Source organism: Capricornis sumatraensis, chromosome 22 (genome assembly GCF_032405125.1).
Source record: "Capricornis sumatraensis isolate serow.1 chromosome 22, serow.2, whole genome shotgun sequence".
Taxonomy (NCBI): Eukaryota; Metazoa; Chordata; class Mammalia; order Artiodactyla; family Bovidae; genus Capricornis; species Capricornis sumatraensis.
Window position 1 is genome coordinate 42995579 of NC_091090.1, and position 24419 is coordinate 43019997.

Here is a 24419-nt window from a genome sequence, read left to right on the forward strand (position 1 = left end):
TCTTAGACAATTTAATCTCTCTGAGCTATAGTTTCTTTTCTGTAAAATGGGAAGCATGTCAATTATAGTACTTAGATGTTATGAGGGTTCTGTAGGTACCTGCATGAGCTGGCCAGTGGAAGGTGCCCGCAAATACTTCATTTGGCTTTTTCAGGAGTGAGGGTGCAGAAGTGGAAGTGAGCATGGTGTGTAACACCGGTCCAAGCAGAAGATGCATCTTATGGGGAGTCAGTGAGAGACTTACTTGTACATGTTGAGTGAAGCCCGATAACAGGAAATTTTAAAAATCTAGGCTAAGAACTGTTAAAAAAAAAAAAAAGAGGCTGTTGGAATGATGTGGTTAATAAATGTTTTAGGAAGATTGTTTTTCTCTTCCTTTTTCACATCTCTACAATCATGTCCTCCATTAACTACCCATAGAGACCATCCTGGTATTCTGCAATGTATCACTTATGCCTCTGAATGTAAACTTTTTTCCTACTGGAAATAACTTTATTAAGTACAGATGATAAAATTCAAATGTGAAAGTCAAGATTTCTGTAGCTTTTCACTACATATAGTATGTTGATGAAAATATAAATAGATAAAAATGCTTTCTAAACATACTGATAGCCTAAACTTTACTAAATCTTTGTTTGCATGATCACAGTAAATTCCATGTTCCAGTTAGCCTGAAATAGGATCTTCTTGATTGATAGAGTAGCATCTATTTACAGAGTGTGGGGAGAAAGTTTCTTATTCTTTAGACATTCTTGTTGTGCAAATGCTGTGACCACCTCAGCAGTAAAATTCTTGCTCACCACTCTCTTAGGTTTTTTGATACTCATTGCAAATAATCTGCCTACTAAATATATTGCTAGTAGATTAGTTGAGTGGTTTCTATACTAATTTTACTTTTTTTTAAATTCAATATTTATTTTTAATTGGAAGATATTGCTTTACAATATCGTATTGGTTTCCACCATATAGTCAAGTTTTATTTTATATTGAATTATAGTTTGATTTCTTTTCTGTTTAGTTAAAAAAAAATGCAATTCTGTCTTAATTGTGAATGGAAACATTAAGATAGAAGCATTCATTCTCTGATTGGGCATAGAGGAAACGGAGAAGGGGAAGCACATAGTTCCTGAAACCGACCTATTTGTCAGGCTCAATAAAGAATGGCATCATTGATACTGAATCAGAGCTCTTGAGGCAGCTCTCAAAACTCGGGGGCCAGAAAGGAGGTGGGAGGGAGCAAGATGAGTGCCTGGACTGAAAGAGCAAAGGGAGGCTCTTGATTTCATGGGGTGTGTCAATGTTCAATTCTAAGTTACGTTTTATGTTACTCTATTTATTAAAGGCTACTGCACCAAGCAAGAGCTTCCACTCTCAGGCTGCTGTAGAAATCTGTAATTCTGTAGTAGGTTTAAGGGCACAGCACTGGGTTGGGTGGAGTGGTGGAAGCATGTGGGCTTTTAAATCAAACTGCCTGGGTTCCAATCCCGCCTCCAGCACCTTTTTATCTGTGTCGGGTCAGGTGAGTTCTGTTTCCTCTTAGGTTATAGAATTATATTAATCCTGCTCCCATAGGTTGATTTGAGAACTGAATGACCCGTTCATGTAAAGTACCTTAAACCATAGGAAAAGCTCACTTAATATTTATCATCACCTTTATCACTGTCTCACTGTAGCAGTAGTAAGGATAGTAGCATCAGTCCTTTGGAGAGAAAATGCATTGTACGTGCTGGTATCTATGAGACCTGGTTTTGCCACAAACTGCTAAACTTTGGGAGTGTCTTTTTCTTCATCTGTAGAGGGAGGATCTATAGCCTAGAATGGTCTCAGATCTCCTCCAGCTCTCGGATTAAACATGAATCAGACATTTTATGCTGGCCGCACAGCTGTTGCAGTGGACTTTTCAGAGGCAAATCAAAGGCTTGTTTGTTAAGCCGTTTGAATTGCATTGAATCATGCTTTGAGACATTGCACATTTTAATTATATTATCGCTTATTACTACCTTTTGGTTAGTGAGTCATAATAATGCTTGTCTGTGCATTGTTCTGAATCTTTAAGCAAAAACCTTTGTGACAGGGCTTAAAAAAAAAACAAGTAACCTGCAGAATTAGGCATTCAAAACATGGCATTTCTACATAAACCCAATTCTCCTTCCTTTCCCAAGCCCATAAATATATATACATAAACATAGATCCACACTTGGGATTAAAAAGTCAGCAAGTGATCTGCTGAAGGCCCATTATTAAGAAAACCATTACTTCTCCATTATTTTCAGTAATTAAAAAAAGGTTATTATAGTGAAATTTTAGAGCACCATAACAGATAATAGGTCTTTGTAAATGTTTAAATCACTGCTAATTTCATTTAAGGACTTCTTGGCCATAAACCAACACATTTTTTTATCATACGCCTAAAATGTGTCAGGTTGGCAAATAACAATGACTTCCAGTAACCTTGGTTTCACTTTCCTTCCTATTAGAATATTTTTCATAAACCTGTTTTTCTATAAATCTTCATACCAAATAGAAATTGGTCTGTGATGGCATTTCTGGGCAATCTGTGTGGACATGAACGTTTCCTGACCTGAGAGTCCAAACTGTTGACTTAGAAATTATATAACAGTTCTCACCATATGGTCTGTTGCTCAGATTTGCTGAAGCCTGTGTTTTCAGTTTTTGTAATACCCTGCAATTCAGGATAAATGTTTTTCATCTGATTCTTGTTCTACTAATGTTTCTTTGTACCATGAGGGGCCGGCTGAGTGCCCCCTAGCCATGGGCAATCTCTGTGGGGAGAGTAGCCATGTCTGAGTCTGTTCTCTTGATGGGAAAGTTTATGTGCTCAGAGGTAGAAACAATTTCTGTTTCATATTATTTAGCTGTGCATCAAAATTTACATTCTAAAAAGTGACAGTAGCCAAAATAAAACCAATTTTTAAGCAGAGTTCCAAAGTATTCATTTTAGCATATTGTATTCTTTTTTAAAAAATATTCAAGTGTATATAAATCCTCAGCAAGTACCTTGCATCATAGAATTAATACTCAATAATTGTTAGCTATTAAGTTTGTCAAAACTGTGGAAGTTTTCCCTGTGATTATGAGAAGCAATAGTACTTGACTATGTGAAAAGTTAGAGATTCACTGGAAGTGGAGCATGCCATCTTAAAAAGATGTTTATGAAACAATCTGACTGTAGAATCCTTCTAGATTTTTCTTTGTCTTTTCCAAATTCTCACCCATTCCTAATTTGAAAGTTGTTTTAGTGACTCACCCTTATCAAGTTGTCCCTAAGCATCCAACCTTGTTTTCTTAAAACTAGCAACTCCCTTTTTGCATGTGTTAATTATGTAATTGTGGAGAAGTGCAATTGATATAAGCCAGTCTAGGAGCAAACACAGCTGACCCTTTGTAAGAACATAACTCATCTGGTGGGAGTCTAGAGAGTTGTCTACCAGCTGGATGATTTAGTATGCAGCGGGCATGCCCCAGGGTATTTTACTGGGGAAGAGAGACTGTTCGTTAATTCAGAAAATTGGGTAAGTGAAGGTCAGTTAAGAAAAATTTTTTGGAGTAGGCTAGGCTGATACTGTTACATTTTTTAAAAGAGTATATGTGTATTCTTTTTTCTCATCTCTACTCCCAGATTTTTTAATCCCACCCAACCCTACCTTCTTCCGCTTTCCTTTCTTTGTCCACATCTATTCCTTGGGGCGTCCCTCGTAGCTCAGAGGTAAAGAATCCACCTGCAGTGCAGGAGATGTGGGTTCGATCCCTGGCTAGGGAAGATCCCCTGGAGGAGAAAATGGCAACCCACTCCAGTATTCCTTCCTGGATAATTCCATGGACAGAGAAGCCTGGTGGGCTACAGTTCATGGAGTTGCAAAGAGTCAGACATGCTGAGCAACTGAGCATGCATACACATTGCTTAGGGCCGCAGTCCCCAAGCTTTTTGACCCTAGGGATTGGTTTCATGGAAGACAATTTCTCCATGGACTGGGCGGGGAGTTCAGGATGATTCAAGCACATTACATTTATCGTGTGCTTTATTTCTATTATTGTTACATCCGCTCCACTTCAGATCATTAGGTATTAGATCCTGGAGGTTGGGGAACCCTGCCCTAGAGTTATTTCTTGGCACCCAGAGACATTGCTTAACTTACCTGGGTGCGTTTATGGGGTGGATAATAATAATAACAACAGACAATAGAATCCAGAGCACTAGGTTCCCAGCACTGCGCTCATTCCTTTACCTGCAGCAGATCATTTAATTGTCAAAATGCCCAATCAGTAGAATCTGATATTGGCCCCATTTTACAAAAGAGGAGACTGAGGTTCAGAGAGGCCCTGCTACTTGTAGGAGAACTGAATGCAGTGGTAAAGGTGAATTTGGGTCCATGACAAGTACGTGTGAGGACTTTGTGGATTCTGCTGCAATCCTGGGCCCTCCACTCTTTTCTCTCATCCCAGCAGGAGGCTGTGCTTAGGAAATCATACTGTTGAAGTGTTCTGGCTTGGCATCTAGCCAGGAATAATACTGTTCGCCTTCTCCCTCCTGTCGGAAGTTCTCTGGAATCCTGATTGCCTGTGTTTGGTTTGGCTTTCTTCTTCCCTCGCCTCAAGTGCTGTCAGTCCCAGGCACCCCACAGTCCAGAAGAGATACTGAGTCAGACCTGCCTCTGTGTCAGAGACTGTGGCAAACCGTCAAGCAGGTGGGGATGAGACACAGTGACTTTTTCAGCAGCTGTTGAATGTGAAAGCACCCTCCTGAAAATAACTCCAAAATGCGTTTTCTGCTGAGGCAGGCCCCACAGGTCTTTCCTCCAGGACCCCGATGCCTGACCCTCCTCCCCCCATGACTCAGCCACTTTATCAGGTGACAGAAAAAGGCACTGAAGTTCACCGCCAGCTCGTGACGGGCCCCAGCGCTGTCGCTGGGCTGGGCACGTCTGTCCGGGTGAGTCACCCAGGCCGTGCTGTGAGGAGGGCTGCTGCGGACTGTGGGGCTGGCCGCTCCCAGAGGCCACTGTGGAAAACGGCCCGTGTCGACCTTAATGCTCCAGGCCTAGATTCTCGGGGTCCTGGTTCTTACCCAGCCCCTCGAGGGCAACCTTCTGTAGTTGACTAAAACTTAAATCTCATGTCACCGAGTCAAGCCTTGAAAGCCCTAGTTCTGCTATCTAAAGTCTGTAGTTTGGGGTCATTTAATGTCAACCAGGTTTAAGGCCTCTACTTGTGACCGTTTCTGAGAGTTGTGCTAATTGGGGGAGAGATTTACCGAGGTGCAGCCCTCGCCCCTTCGGGTTTGTGTGTGGAGCCTGACGTCTCTCACCCAGTCCAGGTGCTTGGCTTGGGAGCCGTGCCACCTGCCAAGTCCAGACTCGTCACAGTCGCCAGGGCTGTCAGCCTCGGTTAGGAGTGGAAAAACACCCTCCCAAACGCGCAAGCCCAGGAATTCCAGGTCATAAATATATGCATTTTATTTTTTCACTCTAACTCCAGTGAGAAAAGAGATGGGAGAAAGAAGGAAGACTGGAGGTTCTGTTTAAAGTGATAAAATGGTGTTAAAATTCTGACTGCTCTTCTAGGTCACTACTTTAGAAATATTCTGTGCTTATGTTGTGTCCAACCCTGGATCTCCAAACTGAGTGCTTTGGTCAGCCCTGATCCATGTGAAGCTGGCTTGATTCATGCAGATTGTGAATGAGATAAGATTGTGCCCTCTTCGGGGCTTTCCCGGTGGCTCAGTGGTAAAGAATCCGCCTGCAGTGCAGGAGACTCAGGAGATGTGGGTTCGATCCCTGAGTTGGGAAGATCCCCTGGAAAAGGAAATGGCAACTCACTCCAGTATTCTTGCCTGGAGAGCCCTATGGACAGAGGAACCTCCTGGGTTACAGTCCATGGGGTTGCAAGAGTTAGACATGACTGAAGTGATGAAGCATGCATGCACGTGCCCTTTTTGAGTTTCTGGGGGTTTTTTGGCCACGCTGCCTGGCATGTGAAATCTTAGCTCCCTGACCAGGGATCGAACATGTGTCCCTGCACTGGAAGTTCATAGTCTTACCCACTGGACCACTAGGAAGTCCCAAGGTCATGCCCTATTAGTTTGTTCTCGCTTTTCCTAGAGCGTAGCCACTGTGCAGAGTTGGCGTACGTGTGGTATGCACTTTCCCACTCCCCTGGTTTCTCTTCCTCTGTACTTTGGTACCAGGGCCCTGCTATAGAGAGAATTCCCTTGCTTCCTCAGCTCCCAGTGCACATGCCTGGTAGCTCTGAGGCCATTACTGCTGTTCCCAGGAGGGACAGGCTGTGCACAAGTGTGGAGACTCAGGGTGTTAGCAGTGGAGAGGTCTGTACCATGTGTGACTCAGGGCTGGGTGGGTCAGGTCTTCTGTGACTTGGCTTGCAGAAATTCCAATCAGGAGCCCTTTCTACAGTTCTGACATTGTGTTGTGGGTTGCTGCAGGCATGCCTGTGTTTTAAGACTTGTCCACACGGCTATAGGCGTCTAATCATAAGCCCCACAGAGGAAATTGGCATGTTGGTCATGGTTCTGAACAAGTGAGGTCAGGTTTGCCCCGTGGACTCCCCGCACCTGGCACGTGGAGCTGGCATCGGCAGAGTGGCTGTCTCCTGTTGGGCAGGGATCCTGCAGACAAGCCACAGGCTCTTGGGTTGGACCAAGTTGTGCCTACGCGTGGTATGTCTGGGACAGGAAGAAATTCTCATAGATCCTTCTGCTTCCATCGGGACTTCTGGCTTCCCTTTCTGGGCTGACACGCATTCTCCTAGACAAGGGCACTTCATTCCATTTGTGAACTGGAGTCAGGAAACATTAAGGGTGGGAGCAGGGCATCTTTTATGCATTCCCCACTTCCCACCATCCAGCAGAAGCAGCTCCTTTTTTTTTGTTAGTTAACTAAGCTTCTAAAAGCAGTGGACAAGTTGCTTTTTCCTGTACTGAAAAAAAGGGATTCCTGTGTTTAGAAAGGAACAAAGTAAAAACAAACACCTTCAGACTTTTGGATAAACCAGACTCTCCTTACTCGACTGTGTAAGGGGTCTTTGATGGTTAATATTCTCTGTCCATCACAGAGTGAAGTGTAGCCACTGTTCATGTGTCATGAAAAACTGATTATGCTGAGGAGGGCAGAAGAGTGTGTGGCACCTAGGTGGAATTTTTAGGCTTTGGGAGACAGTCTTGGCTTTTTTTAAATGTTTGTTTATTGTACCAGTGGTGATTGACAGTCACCAAACCAAAGAATTGATAAAGGAGAACCCCAGGCAGGGATTCATCAAGCTACAAGGCACCAGAATAAAACAGAAAAAAAAAAGAGGGGAGCTCTGTAGAGAATACTTCTGTTTAGTTTTATTGATATGATTTATTAAGTTGCTTTTTTCCCTGTACCTTTCTGAGATATCTTAATGTTATTAAAAAATGGTAAATATCTTTCCTCTGCTGGACAACCTGGGTTGGCATGTACAGCTCCGAATAATTAATGATACTGTTTCTTCTTCCTCTTCTCATTATGACCGAGAACACACACACACTTGTTCACATGCTCCCTTTTTTCTCTCACATGTGAGTACACCATCATAAAACTTTGAAAGTGGGACCCCTAGAGGCGCTAGAGAAATAGCAACAAATGATTCCTAATTTTTGTTTCTAAGAATAAGTGTCTTTTATCTTGAAAATGGGATTGGATTGTCTCACTGATTTGTTGCAAAGATGGAGGAGCTATTTAAGGAAAAATAATTAAATGAGTGCCTCTATCTTTATACCAAAATTAGTTTTAGTTGGTTAAAAATTTAAGAGATGATATTAATTATGGATATTAGCTAAAATATATTCTAGACTTACACTGGCCAGACACTCTGGTAAGTGCTTTACTGTACTGCCTTATTAAATCACACCAGCAATTCAGAAAGAGAACAAGTATTATTCCTGTTGTATTAATAAAGGAGATCTTGCCCAAGGTTACACAGCTGATAAGTAGCATTCAAGTTTGGAAATAAAACTGGAAAAAACAAAATAAGACTAGAAGAAGAGATGTGTAAATAGCTATGTAACTTGAGGTAATGATAATCCAGAAGGATTTTGAAAGTGTAATGTATACCATAAACGAAAATCATAAAGGAAAAGAAGAGATTTGAATGTGAAAGACCAAAAGCTTTTGTATGACAAAGAACAACATAAGACTGAAAGGTAAATGACAGACTGGGAGAAATATGTACAACATGTGACAGACCAAAGGTTAATATCCTTAATAAATGATGGGCATTTTTGAATGAATACTTAAGCAATTACTAAACCAATTGATTTATACAAGTAAACATAGGACTCAGTCAATTTACTGAAGAGTAAATACAAATGGACAATAAACTAAGGAAAGGAAAATTTTAATTTAACAAAGCAAGGAGCTTGCTTTTTCTGTTAATCACAATCAGGAAGAATGATAATAGCATTGTTGAAGTTGTAGAAAAAAAGACTCTTGCATTGCTAGAGGAGTTAGTAATTCAATGTTTTTGGAGTTTTGCCTGGTAAAATTAATAGAAAAGTGTACATAGATAAATATGTAAGGATAAATACTGCAGAAAAAAAGAAAAAGGAAACAACCTGAGTATCTCTAATAGGAAACTGACTCAGTAAAGCATACAGCAGAAACTAAGCGGGGCTATTAAAAAATATAATGTTGATGTATTTTTGTAGAACAGGGAAAGTGTTCATTATTTCTTGTCTTAAGAGTAAATTTCTCTCGAGACATGAAGCCATAGTGATAAAATGGATTCTAGTCTTGCTAGAATCCAGCCTTGCTTAGATTTGTAAAAATCCATGGACTTTACAATATGGTTCTTTGTATTTACCCTTTTATAAATTGTGCTTTGGGGGTAGCTATTTAAAGACAGAAAGAAGAAAGATTCTTTTCAGAAACAGAGTATAATTGTTTTCTACTTTTTCATATTCCATTTTGTGTTCCCAGTTTTTTTCCTTTCCTAGTTATAACCAAAACTTTATGAAATACAGTAAGTCTGAATTACATTGTCTGTCAAATGTAACTAAGTACTTAACTAAAAGACCTTGACTTCTTGGAAAACTTACGTAAACATTTAGTGGACATCAAAAAGACTGAGTTATTTTTTTCAGTCACGTAGATTTTGTTTTAATGACTAGGAGGTAATATGGGTGTCACTAGAATCTGTAATTTTTGTCAAAATTATTCAGTTGGTAGTTACAGATGACGTTGACATGTGTGTGTTCACACCCTTGCTACCTTGTTCAACAAAGACTATTGTGGTCTTTGGGGCTCATTGGAATTTCAGAAACAGCTATATTTTGACCAAAGTGTAAATCCTACAATTAACTTTTTTTAAGTTCAACAAACAGTATTTTGAAACCTTTGCCATCATTCACGAGGAAAGGGGCCCCCAGTTAAATACACATTAGACGGACGATGAAGGATCTGGGTAGCACTGAAGGCTTTTCAGCTTCCAAATACGATCTGTTTACGCTATGTTTATGATGTATTTAAATAAAAGTTTTCTCTGAAAAAAAAATACACATTAATCTGAGAACAGCAATGTCACCAGGGACAATTCTGTAATTAAGAGTGCATACGTGTGCCAGGTACTCTGCTAAGATACCACAGCTCTTGTTTTCAAAGGAGCTCATAATTCAGTGGTGTAGAAAGATGTGGGGGAAAAGGTACTGGAGTGTAATGGGTTCTGAGAGTTTGTTTTTTTAAAAAAAAAATTACCATGGAAACCAGAGATGGGAGTAACTGATTTCCAGTGTCATTCGGCCTGAGTCACTGATGATGGATGGGCCTCGGTCCATCTGGGAGTCATCACCCATATACCAGGTCCTGCCTCTCTCTGGTGGCCACGTCTTGGGCAAATGACTTCCACTTTCTTAGTGGCCCCCTCATCTCCTTATTGATCACAGTCCATACCTACCATATCTGGGTATTGCACAGATGCAGTGATATAGATAGAATATGTAAATTGTACTACAAACAGAGCAGTTGACAAAAAAGTTAATTTTTCTTAACATAAATAATAAAGGTATATAGGTTTAATGGGTTTCCCTGGCGGCTCAGTGGTAAAGAATCCACTTGCTAAGCAGGAGACGAATTCAATCCCTTGGTAGGTAAGACCTCTTCCCCCTGGAGAAGGAAATGGCAACCCACTCCAGTATTCTTGCCTGGGAAATCCCATGGACGGAGGAGCCTGGCTGACAGAGTCAGACAACTTAGCAACTAAATAGCAACAATAATACAGGTTAAATAGGTTAATTCATATCCTGTTTAATATTTGCAATAATTTAGAAATAGGTCAAGCTGAAATTTATTCTTGTATTTTTACCTGGAACATTCTTTTATCATTTGTTGTTTTTAGTGCAACTTGAGTTTACATACCCTGAGTTGTTGTTATCAGTTGATTCATCATAAACCTGTTTCATATAGCTCTATATATAGCATTCATTCTTGGGTGGTTTTTTTTTTTTTTTTTTCCTTTCTGTTAATGATCTTTGGTTTAAAAAGGTCTTTCCTACCACGGTAAATGAAACCTCGTGACCTGGCCTTGAAAAAAAACATTGAGAAAATAATCCCTCATAATTCCAGCCTACTCAGCATCAGAGCAGAAACCAGAAAGTATTCCATCTCACTCCCTGATAAAAGAACAGATGTAAATCCTTGATGAGTTAATGACTTCAAACTCTGAAACCAGAGTAAAAGCTCTTTGACCACAGTGCTTCTCTGCAGTTAAGTCCTTTTCATCGAGTCAAGTTCTTGCTTTTTTATTTTTTCAAGTTACTAAATATGAGTCAAAATCACGAATCACGGTCAGGATGTTTGATCCAGCCAAGTCTTAAAGCATCTTGTCCCCACCCTCACCCGATTCCCTTTCTCGGGGCTGGTTAACCAGTGTGGAAGATCAAACAAGATTGCTCCATTCATCTGTTTGTGCCAAGAAAGCGGTGCTTTTTGAAGGCTTTCGATGGCACTTGAGTCCTGGCTAGGAACCACCATCAGGTCGCACAAGCCTGAGCAGAAGCTGTGTTTCATTCCCCTACGCTACAGGGGTGTAGTGTAATTCTGCACTAAAGGGCTCAGGTCCAGACTTAAGCCTGTGTTTTGGCATGGGCCTTGGGAATACATGTGGAATAAGGAAAGTCCTTTGAGCAAATATATGAGAAAAAAATATCAGTGGATATGAAAGACTGGCAACAAGGTGGGTGAGATAATTTCTTTTAAAAAAATTAATTTATTTTAATTGGAGGCTAATTATGTAGTGGTTTTTGCCATACATTGACATGAATCAGCCATGGGTATACATGTGTCCCCCTATCCTGAACCCCTCTCCCACCTCCCTCCCCATCCCACCCCTCAGGGTTTTCCCAGTGCACCAGCTTTGAGTACCCTGTTTCATGCATCAAACTTGGACTGGTGATCTATTTCACATATGGTAATATACATGTTTCAATGCTATTCTCTCAAATCATCCCACCCTCGCCTTCTCCCACAGAGTCCAAAAGTCTGTTCTTTATATCTGTGTCTCTTTTGCTGTCTTGCAATAAGATCATCATTACCATCTTTCTAAATTCCATATATATGCAGTAATATACTGTATTGGTATTTTTCTTTCTGACTTACTTCACTCTGTATAATAGGCTCCAGTTTCTAGATGTTTTCTTAATGAGCACAAGACTCTTATAGTTAACTATAACATAAAGGCAATTTTGGAAATGTGTCTTTAGTGGATAAGAATTTTGACAGTACTTTATTCTTCATGTATTTGTGTATGTGCACGTACAATAATCTTTAGGTAGTCTTCCTAACCCTTATTTTTAGGAAGCCCCTTACAGTTATAATCTTCTAAAAAAAAAAATCCACATATTCCACCAACATGTTTTAAATGCCTCTTTTGTAGAACTCAGAAGTTGAGAACTAAGTTTATATAAATTTGGTATATTTTCTTCTGATCCAATTTTTTTTAACTTTAGCACACATAGAAAACACACATACATACTCTTGGACATAAATTTTTACATTATATGTACAGTCTGAGCACGACTTTTTAAAAAACAATGTTTTTGAATTCTAGCATTGCTTAAACACATAGATTTGTTTTGCTTGTTTTTTTAAGATGGTGTGTTTAAATATTCCATCATATAAAATAAATTTTATGTATCTACTACTCCCTTACTAATTGGCATTTAACTTGATTCTAACTTTCAGTATTATAAATAATGCTGTGTGAACATCCTTTTACTGGGGTCTCTTGGGGAGTGGGTCTCTAGGGCAGATGCCCGATAGTGGGCCAGAGAGCCAGGAAATATTCCTTTTTCTTGGTACTGTGAGAAATGGCTTAGAATGGCTGCATTCATTCATTCTCCCATCAACAGTTTATGAAAATACCTATTTCTTCAGTTCAGCTATATTGGATATTGTTGTGTGTTGTGTATGTGTGTGTGTTTTTGCCAACCTGATGATTGAAAATATTGTTTCATGTTTACACTTTTAATTTGAGTCCCATTCTGTAGCTGTGATATGTCATAATATAATGAGACTGCTAAAATCAGTTGCATGAAAGAAAAACATACCCCCAAGAGCTTATGTTATATTGCATTATTTCCAAATGTAAAAGGAATTGTCATTTGGATAAAATGATTAAACTGACTAATTCTCTGGACAAACATTTATTAAGCATTTCGTACTAGGCACTAGGATTACAGAGATAAACAGATTGTGGACTGGAGTCAGGGGCTCCAGTAAAGGAAAGAGGTACTTCAACCAGTAATTTCTGCACAGAGGAAGGAGAAAATCACTTTAATTCTCTTGATGGTGGGGATTGCATGTTAGAAAGACATCCATTTTAAAAGGCGGTAAATGACTCATTAAATGTTTAAAAAGATTTTCACACCTTTACTCTTCAGCTGGGCACTACATGACATAAATAGTCCATGACGGAACACCCCTAGGAGTCGCAGCGAGCTGTAGAAAGACTCACAGATGAGAACTTGTTCCCTAACCCCCATGGGAACACCTGTGGGTTACCTGTGCTCAGCACACCTCCTCTACCAGCGATGAATGGTTTCTCAGCACGTGGCATGTACTTAGCACCACGCTAGGTGCAGCGGGCCACACACATACCAAGATGTGGGCGACATGGTTCCTGCTCATCAGAAACTCAGGATCCAGGTGGGGAGACAAGGCAGTTTATATTGAATGACGCTTTCATACTAACTCAGGAAAAGGAACTAAACCGAATTCAAATGATGCTTCGATGTGACCCACAGGAAACAGAGAAATGTCTTAGAGGGAAGCAGTAGGTAGAATGATAAATTGTCCCAGGTACTGAGTTACGGTGTAGAAGAATAAATAATAAAATTGCATTCATTATGCTCTTAATCCACAGCCCTGGTATGCAATACACTCAACATCTCTTTTGGATTGAGAGAATGTTGCTAGTGACTGGGGCTCAGTTACTAATACAAATATGTCAAGAAAAATCAGTCTTTTTATTTTTGTTTTTTTAGGTCAAGAAGTGGTTTTCAAGTGCCTTGGGGAAGGAATTCTCGAGAAAGCCTTTCAGGGGTATAATGCTTGCATTTTTGCATATGGACAGACAGGTAAGTAGCTGCTTTTCTGTACAGTCAGTGACATTAAATGTACATTTCTTAAAACATAGAGATAGAAAACACTTTGGAAAGCCGTAGAAAAATGCTTCTGACTTCACAGGTTTAGCTGAATTAAATGATCAAAAGTAGTCTTTTTGAAGGTTCAACAGTTGTGGAATGAAGTAATTTAAGTGTTAGTGAGCATGCTAGTTTCAAACTATTAAGTGTCATTTTCCTAAATTACAGTTTTAACCTGTATTTGAGCTAGGAAAATAATTACCAGTTTCTTAGTACAAATGTTATAGTGAAAAACTGTAGAAAAACTCTTAGTATCTATCATCCTATACGGAGGACTTTACAGGATATAGAAGTGATGATAGGTTATTAAACAAAACTATACTAGTGGTTCAGCAAGTAACACTGTGAGCCACCCATTATTTCAACTATAAAGTTGGAATCAATTAATTAAATGATAACAATACTGCATATTGTCACATCATGGGACATCAAGGAGAATATATAGCAAAGCACTTTCAAAAGTGTGAAATATTTTGCGGGTCAAATATGTTAATGTTACTTGATGTATAGTTGATATTTACACACTTTTTAAACTTTTCTGTCGTATGTTGGAGTATAGTTGATTAACAGTGTTAGTTTCAGGTGTCCAGCCAAATGATTGTTATACATATTTAAGCTATTACATAATCTCGAACAGAGTTGCCTGTGCTATACAGTAATTCCTTTTTACTATATATACTTTTGAAGATTACATATTTGTAGTGCTTACATTAGTATGCATCCATCTGTAAAGGAGATACTCTCCGGGTCTCACAGTAAAAGTCAGACTGGCGGTCAGGAATGTAATAGAAGGAACAGTAACTCTGGTGTCCGAGGGCCTGGCTCTGGGGGCCAGATTGTCTGTCTCCTTCTCCTGTGTGACCTTGGCCAATGTGCAGGACACACTTGTACATTTGAAGCGTTACACGTTGCGTCCTCTACCATCCTCCTCTCTTTCTGCTCACCTTTCTCCACAGGCTCAGGAAAATCCTTCTCCATGATGGGCAATGCTGAGCAGCGAGGGCTCATCCCAAGGCTCTGCTGTGCTTTATTTCAAAGGATCTCTCTGGAGCAGAATGAGTCACAGACCTTTAAAGTGGAAGTATCCTATATGGAAATCTATAATGAGAAAGTCCGGGATCTTTTAGACCCCAAAGGGTAAGTTAGTGGTTGACACGAACCTTGTAACAGGGGTAGTAGTTTTAAATGATCCTGAAGTTAAAGTTGCAAGTGAGTTTATGTGTTTGAAGCCCTCGGTCACCACTCCAGTTTTAGATCGTTTTACTGTGAGATATCAGCTTCTTAAAGCCTGTCGGTATACCCAGGATTCATAGTTTATCCTACGCTCATGTATAAAGTTGCTTACCTATGCCATTTAGACGACTGTTTTTACTGTTTTGGTATTTTTGCCACTATGGTTTATTCATATTTATTTGCTGAGTTAAGAATGACACAGTGGTATTTCCATCTGCTCTAAACTGGAGGTAAAGCGGTCTAAGGCTGTGAGTGACCTGGGCTAGACAAGCCATTCTCTTCCGGGAATGTACATTGGAATCACTCGGAGGCTTTTTAATGCGACACTGGCCTGAGCCAGTCCCTTAGGGCTGATGATTCAGTAGACCCAGGAGGAAACCCAGGCATCTGTATTTTTTAAAAGCTAGGTGATAAAAACCAGATGAGTTTGATTCATAGAGGAAGGAAAGGGCCATTTATCTTTTAATTAACATTTTTATTGATTTAAGAATAATATATATAAAAATTTAGAAAGTAGGTAAAGTGTAAGAAGAAATAAAAATGGCCTAAAATCCCATCACTCAAAAATAACTGCTGTTAACACTTTATGCATTTTGGTGTCTCAGATCTATGGAGTGGATATGTAGTGTGTATGTTGAGGTTCTTCTCTGAATACAATTCAGTAGCCTGAATTTTTTATATAATATGATGAATACTTTCTCATGTTATTAAAAATATTTTTTAAATGCTTTCAGCAGCTGTATAATCAAGGATATAATCAGAGATATAAGATAAAAATTAGGGATGGCAAGGAAGTGACCCAGTCATCAGAAATGTTTTTACTTTTAGCTAATAACTGTGTAATGCATATGAAAGAACACTTATAATACATGTAAGATGTAAAGAATAATAAAAATCAATGACTGTTCTGCTCACCATTTGGCTTAATCAATGGAATGTTTTTATGTTGCTCATTATCTTCCTTCTCTTTAAGAGTCTATGCATAATTTTGCACAGTTTTTACCTGTGCATGGCTTCATTAATACATGTGTCCTTTGATGACTTGCTACTTTCCCCCTCAATGATTTGTTTGTTCTGATGTATGAAGAAGTAATTCATTAATTTTTACTGCTCCTTGGTATTCCGTTGTATGAGACACCATAATTTGTTTATTCTATCTCCTCTCGTTCCTGTGGTTTCCATTTTTTTACCATGACTGTCCTTCTCTGAGCATTCCTGCGCATTCCTCCTGGTGTGCAAATGCAGGAGTTCCTAGGGAATGCATCCTAGGGAATGGAATTGTGGGTCGCAAGCTATGCAACCTTCTGCTTTGGTATTGCAAAACTGTTCCCCAAAATCGTTGTACCAATTTATACTCCCCCCAGTGGTGTACAAGAATCCCAAATGTTAGACACCATCAGAAGGACTTAATATTGTGCTTGATTTACTTTTTCTTGCCCACGAGTAGCAATAATCTCTGATTATGTGACCAGAGTGAGCCAGGTTCTGGAGGCATGCACAGCTAGGCAGCTCTCTTGAAATTGTGCACTTGGTGTGCCCTTGTTTTGAATACAACAGAATTGCTCATTGTCATTGTATTCTTCAAGCTTAAAATAAAGTTAGTAAAACCTACTTTATGGAGTTGTGAGATTAAGATTCAGATTAAGATTGAGAAGTTTTTAGGGAGCAAGGTCTAGATTTAGGGATGTGCTCATTGTTACTTTCTTCTTTCCACACTTGAGTGATGCTAGGCATTGACTCTTGATTTGAAAAAGTGATCAGTATCTGATGCCATGAAATATGTGACATAATGCATTATGGCCATTATATATATTATATAGTTTTACCTTTCATCTCAGTTGTCTGTTGATAAGCTCTTCAAGTGGGTCCCAAACCAGGTTTTCCATTTAAAAATTCAAGAGTCCTAAAATCTTGACCAGCAGAGCCGGTTCTCAATATAGGATAAATATCAGTAACTACAAACAACTGCTCTCCTGTAACATCATTCTTTGTATAAAATGGTCAGCACAGATCAGCATAAAAGGTAACTTAAAAGGAAAACATTTTAATATTGTTCAATTCTTGCTTAAAACTGTAAGACATTACTTATTGAGAATATGCTTACTTATAAAATAGCCTGAAGGTTAAATTCAGTTCTCTTTATTCTTTGCTTCACTCCTCTCTCCCCACTCCATGTGAAATTAAAGTTCATCTACTAAAACATGTTAGCCTAACCTAGTATTCTGTGTGCTGGTTGTTTAGTTTGGGAGTAGAGATAGAATTTTTTAAATAGTATGTTACTTTAAATAGAAATCAGAGTATAAAAGGCATTTCTCATAAGGCATACTGTTTTGCTAATCCAAGTAAAGTAGCTTTTAGAATAGTTTTTGATCATTAAAAGAAAAATTCTTTTGAAATTGCAATCTTAATTTCTGAGTACTTTTTCAAGTACCTTTTTTTAAGAGAGAAAAGCTCCAGGTTGGGTATGATTCATTCATTCCTTTTTCCTTTCTCTTGAAGGAGTAGACAGTCTCTTAAAGTTCGAGAGCATAAAGTTTTGGGACCATATGTAGATGGTTTATCCCAATTGGCTGTCACTAGTTTTGAGGTAAGTGTCATTAAAAAAAACAAAAAAAGACATTAAAAGCTGGCAGTAAATTGAAGTGTATAGATTATGTTGAATATATTTTTATGTGAATGTTTTATAGCATATTGTTACAATTCATGGTCTCAGAAACCCAGTATCAACCACCCCAAACAGAAAATAAAGGCTTTTAATCACAGTCTTCAAGCTGCTTGATTTTGAAGGGTTTGCAGTGTTGCTGGGGGTCCAGCATTCTGAGGTTGCTGAATATTTTCATGAATAACACTCTATTGACACTCTTCTCCCTGAGGTTGCCAGTGATGTCATTCTGGACAGATGTAAACACTATTTGGTAGTTATTTCAACCCTTTCTCTTTGACAGCATCTCCGATCTTAGTTTGCATTGCTTTTCACTCTTCTGATTCTTCTGTTTTTCTGAATTGATCTCCCTCTGTTGACCGATCTGTTTCTTTTTCCTACTCCTTGACTTCTGTGCTTTCTCACATCCTGGCTTGATATTTTGTCTGTATTTTTATTGTCATTGCTTTGGGAATCCCATAAAAGAAACCGCTGTTACCAAATGCCGATCAACAAAGGAGTAAACACATCCATCTACTTAGAAGTGCCATCTCTGTGTTATTTGTCCCTGCATCACTTTAGACTCAGTAGAACTAAAATTAATCTGCAAGGTAGCTCTCTTCAGCCATTTAAATGTAGGTAGTTTTAGTACTGCTTAAATCAGAAATGAAGGGCAGTTATCACTCTGTCACCAGTGAGATCCGGAAATCAACAAAGACCCCTCTGGCGGGAAAATGCAAAGTCAGCACTTTTGCTTAGATGCCTGGCTCAGGGTCACTGGGAACAGTGACCGTCTCCTCCTGTCACTTATTAGCAAGAGCTGGGACATCCGTGATTTGTATCCAGTTCTGCTTCTTATTGGGCTCTCCAAGTGGCTCAGTGGTAAAGGATCCGCCTGCCAAGCAGAAGATGTGGGTTTGATCCCTGGGTCAGGAAGATCCCCTGGAGAGGGAAATGGCAACCCACTCCAGTATTCTTACCTGGGAAATCCTATGGACTGAGGAGCCTGTTGGGCTACAGTCCATAGGGTCACAAAAGAGTCGGACATGACTTAGCGACTAAAAAGCAAACAACTGCCTCTTGTTAGATGTGGGAAGAGTTATTTGACCTCCATGAACTTCAGTGTCCTGTGTGTATAATCAGGTAAATACTTCTTTTATAACATTCATCAAACATTGTTTAAGAATCCTAGGTTCTGGGTGTTCTAAAGCAAGTTGCATAGAGTTGAATAAGGAAAATTTCCTGTCCTGGGAGAGCCACAGTGTTGGAAATTCACTGAGTGAAAGTGTTAGTCATTCAGTCATGTCCAACTGTTTGGAGCCCCATGGACTGTAGACCACCAGGCTCTGCTGTTCATGAGATTCTCCAGGCAAGAATACTGGAGTGGGTTGCCATTCCCTTCTCTAAGGGATCTTCCCAACCCAGGGATTGAACCCAAGACTCCTCCTGCATTGCAGGCAGATTCTTTACCATCTGAACCACCAGGGAAGCCCCTTGTTGGAGAAGGGAGGCTACTAATCATACAGAAGAGAGCTGTGCAAGAGAGAATAAAATAAGTTCATCATTGCTATTGAGTATCTGAGCACAGTACATGTTAGCTCTTTTCTCCTTAGGAACTTGCAGAGGGAAAAATAGGTACTTAACAGAGAAAGAAGACAGTTGCAGTTTGGAAGGAATGGCTGAAACATTTCATCCACTAGAAAGCGTGGAGGGAGTGGGAGTTTGAGCTGGGCTCTGTGGAAGAGAGGTGGGAGTTTTACGTGCAAGGGTGGTGATGGAATGCATCATAATGAATGCATCCGCGGGTGGGCAGGACGCTGTTCTGAGAGGTTTTTCACTCATAGTGATTTTCTTGTGCCTGCCTCTAGGACATTGAGTCATTGATGTCTGAGGGAAACAAGTCTCGGACGGTAGCTGCAACCAACATGAATGAAGAAAGCAGCCGCTCCCACGCTGTGTTCAACATCGTCATCACACAGACGCTGTACGACCTGCAGTCTGGGGTGAGCGATCGGGTAGAACTTTGGGTGACGGCGAAGGGGGTCACTATGGCTGGATTCCGTTCCCAAGAACGTTAAGCCAGCTCTTCTGCTTCCTGGATCAGCTGCTCTGCTTACATCATGTCATTTGTTAGGTCTTACCTTATATATGTAGGGGTTCCCTGGTGGGTCTATGGTAAGGCACCCACCTGCCAGTGCAGGAGACGTGGGTTCGATCTCTGGGTCGAGGAGGTGTCCTGGAGAAAGAAATGGTGACCCACTCAAGTATTCTTGCCTGGGAAATCCCATGAACAGAGGAGCCTGGTAGGCTGTAGTCCATGGGGTTGCAAAAGAGTCAGACTCGACTTAGCGACTAAACAAAGCAACAACTTTATGTATAATGTTAAAAAACTGGAATCCTTGTATAAACTCTCTAAAGACCATGATGCTTTCACCATACCACTTTTAATATGTATCCTTCCATAGTGAAATTCCCCTAGAAACAGCTGGGTTTACCTCATAGTCATTAAAGAATATGAAAGAGGAAACCACGACATTCAGCCTAAAGATAGCCTATTAAAAAAAAAAAGTGAGGTATTTGACCTGAATGTGCAGGAATCCTCATGTCCTGGAATGTTCTCATAGATGCATAAAAGCTCCAGCTTTCTGAATATATTCTGGAAAGGCCAGTGCCCTTACTACCCAGCTACGGAACAGAATCCCAGGCTGCCACACCAACTTTAATTTTTACCCTAAAACTGCTAGTCCAAAGAACTCTTCTTACCATTTAAAATCATCTCAAGTTTGCCTCCTTAAAGCAGGATGGCTTCAGTGGTGGAGCTGACGTCTACATAGGTGTCTGTGTGGTTTCTGCACTCAACGTGTGTCTGTTGTTTCTCTCTCGTCTCCCACAACTAGAACTCAGGGGAGAAGGTGAGCAAGGTGAGCTTGGTGGACCTGGCAGGCAGCGAGAGAGTGTCTAAGACCGGAGCTGCGGGAGAGCGCCTGAAAGAAGGCAGCAACATTAACAAGTAAGGGGCCTGTGCGATCCCCACGGTAAACGTCCCACTGGCTTCCTGTGTGTCTGAGGCAACTGGTCCCCTCATCAGGGGTCAGATGGCTCTGATCACAGGTGATTCAGAGTCTGTGTAGCTTTAGTGAACTGGGTTGAAGAAAAACAAAAGCCTGCCTCTGTTGAGATGCATGAGGTTTATTTAAGTGAAACCGCACGAGGCAGCCGGGGTCCAACGCTGTCCATACAAACACCCAGAATATCATTGTATAATGTAATTAATCTTAGGTCAATGCAAGTTGCAGTTTTATAAATCAAATCATATCTTAGATCTAACTCTAGGAGCTTATTCTAAAGAGAAAATCTACTTCAAATCCCTTCATAAGGCTAATACTTGTCTTCCCTGGTGGCTCAGTGGTAAAAGAATCCACCTGCCAATGCAGGAGATGCAGGTTCAATCCCTGGATCCAGAAGATCCCCTGGAGAAGGAAATGGCAACCCACTCCAGTATTCTTGCCTGGGAAATCCCATGGACAGAGGAGCCTGGCGGGCTACAGTCCGTGGAATCCCAAAAGAGTCGGACAGGACTTAGCAACTAAACAACAAAAACAATAACTTCCCCCCAAAAGTAACAGTTATATAATAACTGCCATCCTGAAATCTCATTCTTTGCCTTGAGTGCCTGTAGCGTGCCCAGGGATGTGGTGAAGGCTGAAGGAGAGCTGAGGGGTACAAGGTGTGTAGGAGCTGGCCCAGTGGACAGGAGGTGAAGGCTTTCCACGTGGAAGATACAGCAAAGGCGCAGATGAAGGATTTGCTCTTTTATTTTTTTAATTATTTATTTGTTTGCATTGGTCTTAGTTGTAGCATGTAGGACCTTAGTTCCCCCGACCAGGGATCGAACCCACATCCCCTGCATTGGAACGTGGACTCTTAGCCATTGGGAAGTCCCGAAGGACTGGTTCTTTGGGATGTGCTATCCCATGATGCCGTGATAAACCGGGCATCTGTCTGTCTTCCCCAGCATGAGAGGGAGCAGAGTTCGCCCTTTTAGGCGTGTATGCTTGAGCAGGACTGCCTGGGTTCATTCCTGCCTCTCCTCCACTTACTAGACGCATATGTATCCCGGGCGAGTGAATGCACCTCTGTGCGCTTCATTTTTCTCATCTGTATAATGAGGACAATAACAGTATCTGCTTTATTGAATTGTTGGGGATTAAGTGCCCGGAATGTGCTTAGAACAATGCCTGACACATAGTATGCACTGAAGAAATATTAATGGCTCTAGCTATTATTTTTATAGCTTGTGTAAACAGCATAATCATTATTTCAGGTTCAGCAGAAAGAAACATGGTTTGTACTTGTATGTTTCTTTTGGGACATAATAAGTTGGGGTTTATATGTATACCGTGTAGCTGATTCACTTTGCCATACAGCAGATACTGGCACAACGTTGTAAAGCAGCTATACTCCAAGAAAAAATTAATGAAAAAGAAGTAACTTGAGGTTTTGTTTAGGACAGAAGGGGACAAGAGGTAATAGATTCAGGAACATCTTCGTGCAGCTTTCATTGCAAAATGGCACTAGCACTTTGTAATCTCACAAAAGTTTGCAAAAGTAGCCGTGAAATATCACCCCCTCTATCAAATGGACGTAGCTGTGCTCACTGCACAGGCTGCTGCTTGAGAGGGTCAACTCCCAGTCATTCTGTCTCTTGCTCTGATAACAAAGGATTTTTCTTTGCTTCATGACAAAGCATTGTAGGAGCCCAGACTGGCATACAGCTCTGCATTCTAAAATAGGTGCAAGACAGGGAACTCTGCTCAGTGTTATGTGCCAGCCTGGATGGGAGGGGACCTTAGGGAAGAATGGATACGTGTATAGCTATGGCTGAGTCCCTTTGCTCTCCACCTGAAACTATCACAACGTTGTTCATCGGCTATACTCCAATATAAAATAAAAAGTTTTAAAAATACAGAAAACAATAAATGAGTGCAAGCACCAGGACGGAGAAACAGAAATGGGGGTGTGAGGAAGCAGGCACCGAAGAAAAGACTGTCTCCCCTCCTGGAGGTTTGTTTACTGGCGCTCAGCCACGCCAGCTGTTTGCCTGTGGCTGCGCTTGTGGGAACACACTGGGAGTTCTCTGAATTCGTGGAAACTTAGAGTATGGCTGGCCTTGACGTGTAAGGACCACCAACTCCCGTTGACCTCTTACTGTATCCTAGGCACAGTACTGTGTACTCTGTATGTAATAATTCATCTGAGCCTCACGTCACCATTTTACAGACAAGGAAACCAAGGCAGAGAGCTGTTAAATAGTACGTCCAAGGTCATAGTACTCTAAGCGTGGATCTTAGACTTGGTTGTAGGTAGTTTGGCTCCAGAGCCAAGGCTGACACACTGAGCTGCCCAAGTGTTGTATTGGCCTGGAAGAGTCCTGACTGATACATTCGTCCCAGAGGAAATATTAATAGTGCCCCCTCCCCCAATTTGGACACTAAATTACATAGTGTCGCAAACTGGACTACATCAAAGCCACATATAACATGATTTAGATATTCCAGCTACTGGCTCTTTTCCATTATGACTTAATGAATTGAATGGATTTCTCTTAGCATCTTGCTGTTTTTCCTTATATCCTGGCTCTTTCACAAATGGATATATGTATTCCTTACTGATAATCTGTGAGGTACCTACATTTTTGGAGTTCTTTTTAGTTTGGGGACACTTTCATATGCATTATTTCAAGTGAGGTTCATTATATGTATTTATTGTCTCTGTTTAAAGATGAGGAAATAGATGGTTGGACATATACATTTATATAATATAAATAAAAGCTGAGCAGGCCTCTGCTATGTGTCTGGCACATTAGATGTGGGGATGCAAGAGGAACTTTGTTGCTGACAGAATATTGCCTCCCTGCCCCCCCCCCCCAAATACATCCAAGTCCTAATTCCCAAAACATGTGCATACGTTACCTGCAAAGGGGTTTTGCAGGTGTGATTAAGTTAAAGATGTTGCAATGAGAAGAATATTTGGATCAGTTCAGTCACTCAGTTGTGTCTGACTCTTTGTGACGCCATGCACTGCAGCACACCAGGTTTCCTTGACCATCACCGACTCCCAGAGCTTGCTCAAACTCATGTCCATCGAGTCGGTGATGCCATCCAACCAACTCATCCTCTGTCATCCCCTTCTCCTCCTGCCTTCAGTCTTTCCCAGCATCAGGGTCTTTTCCAGTGAGTCAGTTCTTTGCATCAGGTGACCAGAGTACTGGAGCTTCAGCTTCAGCATCAGTCCTTCCAATAAATATTCAGGAGTGATTTCCTTTAGGATGGACTGGTTTGATCTCCTTGCAGTCCAAGGGACTCTCAAGAGTCTTCTCCAACACCACAGTTCAAAAGCAACAATTTTTCAGTGCTCAGCTTTCTTTATGGTCCAGCTCTCACATCCATACATGACTACTGAAAAAAACCATAGCTTTGACTAGATGGACCTTTCTTGGCAAAATAATGTCTCTGCTTTTTAATATGTCTCAGCATATTAAAAAGGTCTAGATTGGTCATACCTTTTCTTCCAAGGAGCAAGTGTCTTAATTTCATGGCTGCAGTCACCATCTGCAGTGATTTTGGAACCCAAGAAAATAAAGTCTGTCACTGTTGCCATTGTTTGCCCATCTATTTGCCATGAAGTGATGGGACCAGATGCCATGATCTTCGTTTTCTGAATGTTGAGTTTTAAGCTAGCCTTTTCACTCTTGTCTTTCATTTTCATCAAGAAGTTCTATAGTTCTTCTTCACTTTCTGCCATAAGGGTGATGTCATCTGCATATCTGAGGTTATTGATATTTCTCCTGCC

General features: G+C 40.6%; 1 protein-coding gene across 1 annotated transcript in view; it reads left to right on the forward strand.

Annotated features, from left to right (window-relative positions):
- Positions 1 to 24419, forward strand: part of KIF13A (kinesin family member 13A) — a 196178-nt gene that overhangs the window by 99469 nt on the left and 72290 nt on the right. Inside the window, exons 5-9 of the mRNA XM_068961028.1 lie at positions 13535 to 13627; positions 14650 to 14830; positions 17426 to 17513; positions 19436 to 19570; positions 20465 to 20577. Of these exons, the coding sequence (XP_068817129.1) occupies positions 13535 to 13627; positions 14650 to 14830; positions 17426 to 17513; positions 19436 to 19570; positions 20465 to 20577 (610 nt within the window). The remainder of the gene's footprint in view (positions 1 to 13534; positions 13628 to 14649; positions 14831 to 17425; positions 17514 to 19435; positions 19571 to 20464; positions 20578 to 24419) is intronic.